A 10,452-nucleotide genomic window follows, 5' to 3' on the forward strand; every position below is an offset into this window, starting at 1 on the left:
AGCTACTGTGTGTTGTATAAAGGCTAAGTAATCCCTGCAGTGTCAAGGGGTTACTGTTCAGCTGTTCAGGATCATGAGATGATATCTCAGCACTCATAAAACAGAGGATTCAAAACACAGGGTTGTACGTGGAAGTACAGATCATTATGACAGTCCTGGAAGTTATCTACAAGAAATGTCAACACCCTGGAGGCCAAAATAACACTACTGAATCAACATTTACAAATTATGTTCAAAATTAAATCCAAGACATAGTGAAAATTCATGTTGAAACATTAATGCTAATAAAATAATAATTTCATATTTGGCTTATTCCAAAAAGATGGAAGACTTTAAAAATCTATGGGACGTCTTTTCTTAAACATTTTAATTGTATAATATTCATTCTGTACAAAACAAATAACTATCCTGAATTAGCTATTTCCTAGAGCTGTTCATAAAATGGTCAATCCACTTAGTAAGGCACAGCGTGGGAAGCATGCAGATTTCTTTAAGATTGCACATTTCAGTTCTGAAGACCGAGGGGGTAATTTTGGCCCCTGGGATTTGAAAATATCGTCCACTTGTAATCTTTGTTCTGAATATTCACATGGTGGTTTCTTCCCATTCAAGCTCAACATCACCTATAATATAAAGTAACATGTCACAAGAGAGTATTGAAGTTAACAGTTGAAGGGATTTAAATGTTTCATGGCAAAAACATAATGCAGATAGAAAGGCTATTACCTAACTTGGATTAAAGAGAAATGAAAAATTGATACATGTACTAACCCAGCTTCTAAAACATTTTTAACATGGATATTATGAAATTAATGCTCCTGCTTTAGGTGGTAAACTAGTAAACTGGGTACACATTGTTTCTGTTTACCTTCCATGGTATCCAAAGAGTCCATCTTCTGAAGTGCTGAGTAGTTAACAAAACAGATGGGCTGATTACTTCCTTTATTTGATAAGAGATCCAGAATGCACTGGTGTAAAAAGATATACTGTGCCTAGACACCAAAGAAATAACAATGAAACAAATGAGTGGGGTGGAGATTTTTCTGGAAAGGGCAGTTATACTGTTACAGTGAAAAGCAGTATTCATTCAACAAATGATAAATAGCTAAGTTAAAGACAAGAATTTACCAAAGTATATCCATGATTTTCTACCATTTCAACCATAAGGTTTTCTAAATTCCTGTGGCTTCTTGTAGCCTCTGGTTTTTTTTTTTTTTTAATGCTTGTCATTAAACAGCAAATGTTAATATATTTTCTTGCTGTGATTGTAAAAAGTAACAAATTATATTATTTACATTTGTTTATGAGCTTCCTTTTTCCTGTTAGATCTAATTGAGTAATCTTTCTTGTTAGAATGGCTGTTGGAATACAGAGGCTAAATTTACTTTTGAAATCTGTGAGTAGGCATATGTACACACCATCAGCACATTTAAAACAAGTTTAACAATTTTGCTAATCACCTGGACAGTGGCTACTTAATGTCAAGTATGTGGTCCTGATTTTTAAATACAAGACAGTTGGCCACTGAAATATGCAAACATCCAGGTGGTGGACAAGGACTTGTAACATTTTATCTGAACGTTTGGATTAAATTCAGTAGCATCTGGATTCCTTACGTTTATTCAATACAATTAAACAACTTGTTAACAGTTCTGAGTTTGAACTTTTCCAAAAGAAGGCTAAAAAAAATGTATATTTTAAATCACCCTTATTTGTACATAAGAAATATACCTGACTTTAAAGAAATATCACCAAATGTCTGACATGTATATCAACTCACAATTGATTTAAGTAGAACGCCCTCAAAAGAGATTATTTTAAGAGATTATCTTCATATCTATTGTTACGGTACCTCAAAACCTTTTTGGAACTTCTCCATTGAAATTATCTTCAAAAATTGTTCGTCATTATTAGGAATATCTTTTTGTTTGTGGATTACAAAATGTTTCCACTAACATCTCAGTACTGGGATGGATGACAGTTCTATGAGTGCAGAACTTTACCATATTCACTTCTTTATTCCCATTGCCTGTAATAGTGTCTGACACATAGTGGTTGCATAATAAATATTTGTTTACTTAGTCTCATTTAATTCTTACAGCTTGCCAATCTTTACCATTTAAGGGCAGATGTAATCTGGAGAACATCCGAAAGTCATTAGGGGTCAAGTTTTGTAAGTGAGGTAGATGATCAAGTTACAGAATTTCAATTTTGGTAAGAAATGAAGTGTTGTTACTAATAAAAATTCTATTGAAGTTGCTAGTAAGTTACTTCTCAAGGTAATTCCAAAAGAGTGTGTTCAAACATACATCATACAATGAATAACATTATTGACAGAAATATGTTGACACATTTACAATTTTCAAAATATCATTTAAATGTATCTGTTCTGGTATTTTTAAAAAAACACCTTTGAATTTCAAGTTACATTTGATATGTGAAGCTTCTGACTGTCCTGATCTCATCTTCTCCACTGGAAAGAATGATGGGTGTGAACTCTGCCAGCAGGGCAGGCTGAGCTCCAGGAGACAGTCCCACAGGTCCCACAATCCCTTAAAAAAACACCTTTGAATTTCAAGTTACATTTGATATGTGAAGCTTCTGACTGTCCTGATCTCATCTTCTCCACTGGAAAGAATGATGGGAGTGAACTCTGCCAGCAGGGCAGGCTGAGCTCCAGGAGACAGTCCCACAGGTCCCACAATCCCTCTACCACCATGTGTTACGGCCAAGGAGGCAGTGTATTGCTGGGAAAAGAATTCAATCCCAGTTTCTACACTAGATAGCCATATTACCTTAAGAACTAAACTTTTTTGATGTTCAATTTCTTCATCTGGGAGATCATAAAATCTGTATTGGGAGATTTAAGGGACTTATATGTGTAAAATGCCTGGCAAAAAACTAGGCACTCAAAATATGTTAGTTACTTTTTTCTTCTACCATAGGAGTTCACACCAGTAAATTTCCAGGAGAATCCAGAGCAGGAAAGGGATTAATCCAGATTAACCCTTATTTGAGGCTCAGTGCAGAGCATTCTCTCAGAAAGGACTTTCAAATATTCTGGGGCTGCAATGAACTGTTTTTTGAGTGAAGGAAATCAAAACTCTCTCCTGGGTACAGGTCATGCCACTCTGGTGCCTTTTAGTGGCAGTATATTATTGAGTCTCCCACCTCCTCACCCCTGCCCTTGGCTGCTGTAGTATGTGCTGATATGTAGAAACTGAAATCACTGCCCAGTGCAATAGACGAAAATATGAAACCACTCTTGTGCAAGGCAATGCTGGTTAAGGACTGAGGCCAGTGTGGTTATTCTCCTATTTTTCATCACAAGGAAAAGACAGTAAGGAACATCACTCTGGGAATTAAAACAGACAAAGAGAGCTTTGGAGGGCCTGATTTTCAGCAAGGAGGGAAACCAGCAAAATCTTACTGGACACTTATTGCATGCTGGGCACTATGCTGGGTGCTTTAGATACCTTCTCTTATTTAACACTTACAACTTAGAAAAGTGTAACAGGGCTATTTTACAAAAGAGAAATAGCTCTGGGAAGTTAATTAAATAAAGTAACAGAGCCAACAATCAGCAGAGCTGGATTCTGAACTGAGTTCTCTGACTTCAAAAACCTTGGTCTTTCCGTTCCCCTACCCAACCTGCAATATTTTGTTCTGGCTGGTTAAACAAGCATATTGTTTATGACATATATTGAGTACTAAATTGGGTAAAATTATTAATAGGCATTCTAGAACACACTATTTATATAAAGTTCAATTCCACAAGACTGCAGAGTATGGCAATTATTTTTCAACTTTTATTATATGAAGATTGACTCTAGAAGGAAACAATCAGTCCCACCCTCTATCCTAGCCAAGAAAGCTGACTATCAATTTTGTCAAGAATACTGATCCCTAGTGTACATGTGTACACCTAGGGGCATGGGAGAAAAATGTTAGCTTTCTATTTATCCTTATTTTTAACTAAAAATAAGAAGAAAATTGAATTTTAATAATGGTAAATAGTTGGGTTGATATTGGAGCCCTCATAAGACCCCTGGATAATTTTCAGGACCCATTGATTACATTACCTAGTTTTACCTCATTAATCATCACACAATTGACATGGCTGAAAAAGATTCCTACAAAGAGACTTTGAATTGAAGATAATATTTATGTCCAATAAATATTATTATTCAATAAATAAATCTTCATGCAAGCCCAAAAGAATGACAAGAAATTGGCAGAGATGACATTCTTCTTATTCCTAGAATAATCTTGCAGCCATATTATGAGATTAAAAATAAAACAATGTAATCAGATCTGACAGAAAGGTAGATCACTTTTTTAAAATTATAAATAATTTAAAATATGTATTTAAAACCACTATGAAAATAGAAGTATCTTGTCTCTTTTGAAAATATCTAGTGATAATATAAAGCCACAGCAATTAGCACAGTTTTGAAAATATTACGTATGTGATCTTTATCTCATGTTTTTCAATTTCTTATTTTGTTTGTGCTTCATAATTTACCTAATTATACAATCTACATTTAAAAAATAAATATATCTGTATTGGAGTCGAATACTCAAACATTTTTCCTGAAAGGGATATGCAGCCCCCAAAATTTAGATGTCTCTGGTCTAGAGCAGCATCTTCCTAGAGCATTAATGTTCCATGACATGTATCATAAGTTTGAAGTCAAAAAGAGTTGATGGGTTGTTCCACCATCATATAAGTTTGGGAAATGTCACCTACAAGGGTTCTGCATTTTTAACTGCCCATGCACATTAGCATACTTGTAAAAGTTCTAAGAAATTCTGTGTTTAAAAATCAGTTTGGGGGCCAGCCCGGTGGCGCACTGCTACAGTGCGCCGCTTGGGAGCGCGGCGCCGCTCCCGCTGAGGGTTCGGATCCCACATACAGACCGGTTCCCGCTCACTGGCTGAGCGAGGGGCGGGCGCAGCACTGAGGGTTGCGGTCCGTTGCCAGACACGAAAAAAGACAAAAAAAAGGAAAAAAAAATCAGTTTGATTTTTTCTCACACTTATTTTAGCAAAGAACCTCATTTTCTCACACTTTTAACAACTTTGATTTGTGTTTTCTAATTGCAGTCCGTTGCCGGACACGAAAAAAGACAAAAAAAAGGAAAAAAAAAAAATCAGTTTGATTTTTTCTCATACTTATTTTAGCAAAGAACCTCATTTTCTCACACTTTTAACAACTTTGATTTGTGTTTTCTAATTTTTAAACATTCACTTCTAAGTGTGTCCACAGTAAAGTCGTCATTATTTTTTACAATCCACTTGCTCCTTAAAACTACTGGCAGAGTGAACTTCTCTGAGTCCATTCAAGAGTCACAATTCATGAGGGTGGGGGCAGCAGCGCTACACCAAAAATCTCCATTTTTGTCCCACAGGTGTGTGTTCAATTAAGGGTTGGAATCGCCTTAAGGGACCATTTTAATACGTGGATCACGCGAAGAACTTAACTTTTATCCTTGTATTAGTTATCCAGCTGGGTGTTTTTCGACAGGATGAGACATGGGTACCCTTTAAAATAAAAGCGTTGTTCTTAACAGTTCCATACTCAACATGCTTTATTTTTTCCTAATTGCATCTTTTCTAGGAATGACTCGTTGTAACTCTTCATACAATCGTCCAGAGCCATTTCCTACCCCGAAGCCACCGCCTGGCACCTTAGCAGGAGATATACAAACAAACAAATAGGAGGGTGAGGGAAGAAGACACAATGATCACAACAATTCCTTGAACTTGTTAAGACAAATGAACAGATATGATGTTGATGGGGGGAGGGGAGAGAGGGAAATAGGAAATAGAGGGTTTTTAGTCCCATTACCACTATACCGTGTGATTTTTTGAATGAAGAAAAATATTTTATAAATATTTTTGCCTCCAAACCAAAACAACAAACAAAAAAATCCCAGTGTTAGTTGATAACATGATGCAATAATCATTATTAATACTAATAGTCAATAGGGATAAATATGGACAAGTGAGATCCACAGAACCTCATTACAGTCAATATTTTAAATTGTTTTCTCAGTTGATAATTTCTAGCATATCTACAAAAGAAATGGATTTGAATTTATATTGTAAGCTCCCCAAAGTTGCTAAATGATGAAGAAAAATCAATTTTATGGAGTATCTTCTACACACCTATCAATATAAACAAGTTAGGATGAGCAGTCAGTAACAGACTTGAAGGGGGACTGTGGCACATTGTCTTTGGGTCTTTAGTTCTTTCATAATCTCCATCAGTTGCCCTCCCCAAGACCTCCCCAAGAGTTTTATGATGCAGGGAAAAGAGAGTGTCTGCAATGTAAATACAGCTTCAAGCCCATGTCTAACCAGATTGCTGCCACTAGGATTCTCTGTTGTAAAAATTCTACAGCTGCTCCCAAGTGAGCACAGGTTTAGATATCTTACCAGGTTCTGCACCATGCACATTCTTTCACTTCTCAGTTCAGCCACCAGTCCATATATATCCACAAAATCATGGTCATTTATATGTTGTGTTAAGTGATCCAGAGCAATAAAAACTCCAGTTCTTCCAACTCCAGCACTATAGAAAGAGTGAAATTATGTGAAAAATATTCAGCAACGTTTTGTTTATTTTGATGGTGATGAGGATAATGAGCTATGATAGCAATAAATTCTAAACAATTTCTTTTCTTATTTGGATGTAGATTTTCTTTGGAGTTTCTTTAGATTTTTATTGTTACCAAGACTGTTAGGGCAAGATGATTATCATTAGTGCTCTATGAAATATTTGAGTTTTTCTCTTTTTTTAACTTGCTGAACTTACCCTTTTCTTTTATGATATTTTAGAGAGTATTGGAGAAGTATAAAGAAGATTTTTAAAAATCATTGAAAATTCTTAACACCAGAAACTTTGTATTAACCATATTTTCAGTTACCAATAGAAATGTTGAATATTAAAAATGTCTAATATTTAGCCCCTATCACATTTCCTGTGCATAATACTAGAAGCTTCCCAAGTGTCCCTTTTGCTTTTTTTGTGTAGAACGTTTTTACCTCCTGTATATAGTAAAATTGACAAACTATTTCCTTTTAAGAAATCAGTTTAAAACCCAAGGATGGGCATGTGCTCCAGAGAAACTGTTGACTGATAAACCTCACAAGATGGATTCGGAAATTCCCATTAGAAAGACAAGATCCCTAATTAATATTGTTTAACATAAGAAGTGAATTTGAGAAAAACTTTTTGGAAGGTCATCTATGAATATTACTTTGAGCAACATGAAACTGCCATTTTTATAGGTAAGAGACAACTGAATATTGGCAATTTTCTATGATTCAACCTAAAAAATTGTGAGCATTAGCAACATAAAACCAATTATGGTAACATGTATATGCCTTAACAGAGTAATGAGTCATTAAATCATTCAATATATTTTGGGTACTAGACACTCCAGGAATCCGGGGTATAGCAGTGAACAATACAAAGTCCCTGCACGAATGGAGCTTATATTCTAGAGGACAGTGGTATACAAACAAACAGGCAAAGAATGTGCTCGGTGGTGACAAGTGCTGTAAAGAAAGATAAACTAGGTTAAGGAGATAGGGAGTGATAGGGTTGAATAGGGTCATCAGAGAAAGCTTCTCTGATAATGTAGTATTTGAAAAAAAAACTTGCATCAGGTTAGGGAGCACACCATGTGGGTTTCTGGGAGAGGATCATTAAGAGGCTGAGGTTGCAGAATGAGAACAGATCTAAGTGGCAGCATGTTCTATAGAAGAGCAAGGAAACCAGAGAGGGGACAGTACAATGGAGAGGTAAGAGGTGGCCAGGGATAGGAGATTTGCTGGTAGATTGAATGTGAAAAGTGAAAGGAAGAGGAGAGTCAAGGATGACTCCAAGGTTTCTGACCAAAGCAGAAGAGAATTGCTGTTTACCAAGATAGGGACAATCTCAGCTTGGAGACTGAATCAAGTGTTCTGTTTTGGACACATCAAATTTTTAGAATTTTTTGTCATTCAGGTTGTCATGTTGAACTGAAAGCTAAATGTAGAAGTCTGAAGTTGAGGTGACAGCTTGGATTTGGAGATACTTAGCAGACAGTTTAAAAATGATATTTAAAAATGACCATTAAATATGAGCATACTTTTATCTATTTTATTTATTTAAATCACAAAGAAGGAGACTCTCTACTCTTTAAGGCTTAAAAATGACAAAATGCTTTTCTTTTTTAATGGCTTTTAGTGCCAGTGGCAATATATATGCAAGATACAGAGAAGCTAAAAGCAGTTACTGTCTATTAAAAGTTTTAATCATCACTGATGGCAGTGTAAAATCAATCACTGACTTTAGGAGCAAACTGTTATACTATTTATATATATATGTAATATGCTGTTAAAATTTTATGTGTACAGAAAGATATGGAATTGGGAGGGTAAGAATGAGGCTTGTCTTTTTGGTTCTATATGCCTTATAAATATAAACATTGTTCTGATATTTTATAATGAGCAAGCATATATGTATTACTCTTATAATTTAAAAATAAAGAATATTCATGAAAAATGTACAATCATTTAAATTTGATGCTGTTTTTTCTCTAAATAAAAGTTTAAAAATTGGGTAAATTTATCTTTTCTTACATATTTAACCACATTAATTATAGTATACTCCTGTTAGAAAATAATATTAAAATATCTTGTTAATTAAAAAATAATCTTTTTATTGTGGTAAAAGAAAAATAGCACAAAATTTACCATTAGTGTACAATTCAGTGGCATTAAGCACATTCTCAATGTTGTGCAAACATCACCAGTTTTGTTATCACTTTCTGAACTTTATCATCCCAAACAGAAGCTCTGTACCCAAAAATAATAACTCTCCATTTCCTCCTTCCCTGGTAACTACAATTCTACTTTCTGTCTCTATGAATTTACCCATCCTAGGTATCTCATGTAAGCAGAATTTTACTACATTGTATTATCATCCACTTTCACTCTAAATAATAACTCTCCATTTCCTCCTTCCTTGGTAACTACAATTCTACTTTCTGTCTCTATGAATTTATCCATCCTAGGTATCTCATGTAAGCAGAATTTTACTACATTGTATTATCATCCACTTTCACTCTAATCTCCAAACTCCAATTGTGAAAGAGACTCAAGTTGAGATTGATTTAATTTAGATATATCATGTTAGAAAACATATATCATGCCGATGTGTCTAGAAAAATTCTAAATGTTAAACAGTCTTGAGTTTTGTTTCTCAGAATATTAAATAACAATGAAAATAATAAGGGGGAAAAATCTCAATTTATAGTTACATCCTGTTAACCATGTTCAAAGACATTTGAGTAGCTAAAGTTTTGTAAAAATCTGAAACTGTACTTGGGTTGGTTACTTAATTAAATCTTTACATTAAAGTTAATTTTCTCTGATTTTTTCTTTGTAATTCAGAAATCTAAAAATTCTCTTTTACAAAAAATGTTTAAGTTATGATACTAGACTATTAGGAACTGAAATGATGAAGGATCAGATGTTTATTAATAAAATCCTACACAAACACACGTACACACATCAGTGATGGGGTATAACTTTTAAATATTTTAAATACTTTTAAAGCCTTTGAGAGGCATAAGCCAGTCAATAACTTGGGAAAATTTCTATACTAGTATATATATTTTCTCTTGCTTTTACACAGGTTCATCATTCATTTCATTTCTTTTTTTAATTTTTTCCTTTTTGTCTTTTTTCGTGACCGGTAACGGGATTGCAACCCTCAGTGTCGCGCCCGCACCGCACTCAACCAGTGAGCGGACCGGTCTCTATATGGGATCCGAACCCTCGGCGGGAGTGCCGCCGCCCTCCCAAGCGCCGCACTCTACCGAGTGCGCTACCGGCCGGCCCTCATTTCTTTTTTTTTAAAAAAAAAGTTTATTTTTTTAAACTTTTATAAAGCTATATCTTGATTTAACATAACCAGCAAAATATCTGAGAACTGTAGGCTGGAGTAAATCTACATTAACATTCTTCAAGAAAATAATCAATGGTGTCTTGATAATAAAAGGCCAATGGGCTTAAAGATCATTTCTAAAATTTAATAAAAGGTTCTAAACATATCTCTTTCTTACCTGCAGTGAACAATCATAGGTGTGGTATCATGCGCTCTGCTTGCTCGAACCAACTTTACAAAGTGAATTAGAGGGGCACTGTTTTCAGGAACCCCATGCTCAGGCCAAGCAGTAAAGTTACACTGATGAACAGTCATGCAATCCCCATGCTAGACAAAGTGACAGATTAAAAAATGATAAAAATTATTTAAGTACCACTATGAAGGTTGAAGACAATTGATACCCCAGTTTTTGAAGGTGATCTTTTTTTTTTTTGTCTTTTGTCTTTTTCCGTGTCCGGCAACGGATCGCAACCCTCGGTGTTGCTCCCGCGCCTTGCTCAGCCAGTGAG

At 35.0% G+C, this 10,452-nt stretch overlaps 1 protein-coding gene across 1 annotated transcript in view; it reads right to left on the reverse strand.

The window, feature by feature from the left end:
• Positions 1 to 434: 434 nt before the first annotated feature.
• Positions 435 to 10,452, reverse strand: part of LOC103592631 (phosphatidylinositol phosphatase PTPRQ-like) — a 20,095-nt gene continuing 10,077 nt past the window's right edge. The window contains exons 5-7 of the mRNA XM_008575439.1: positions 10,122 to 10,270; positions 6,442 to 6,577; positions 435 to 623 (exon numbers count right to left, since the gene is read on the reverse strand). Of these exons, the coding sequence (XP_008573661.1) occupies positions 435 to 623; positions 6,442 to 6,577; positions 10,122 to 10,270 (474 nt within the window). The remainder of the gene's footprint in view (positions 624 to 6,441; positions 6,578 to 10,121; positions 10,271 to 10,452) is intronic.

This window comes from Galeopterus variegatus, unplaced genomic scaffold (genome assembly GCF_000696425.1).
Source record: "Galeopterus variegatus unplaced genomic scaffold, G_variegatus-3.0.2 Scaffold1187, whole genome shotgun sequence".
Classification (NCBI taxonomy): Eukaryota; Metazoa; Chordata; class Mammalia; order Dermoptera; family Cynocephalidae; genus Galeopterus; species Galeopterus variegatus.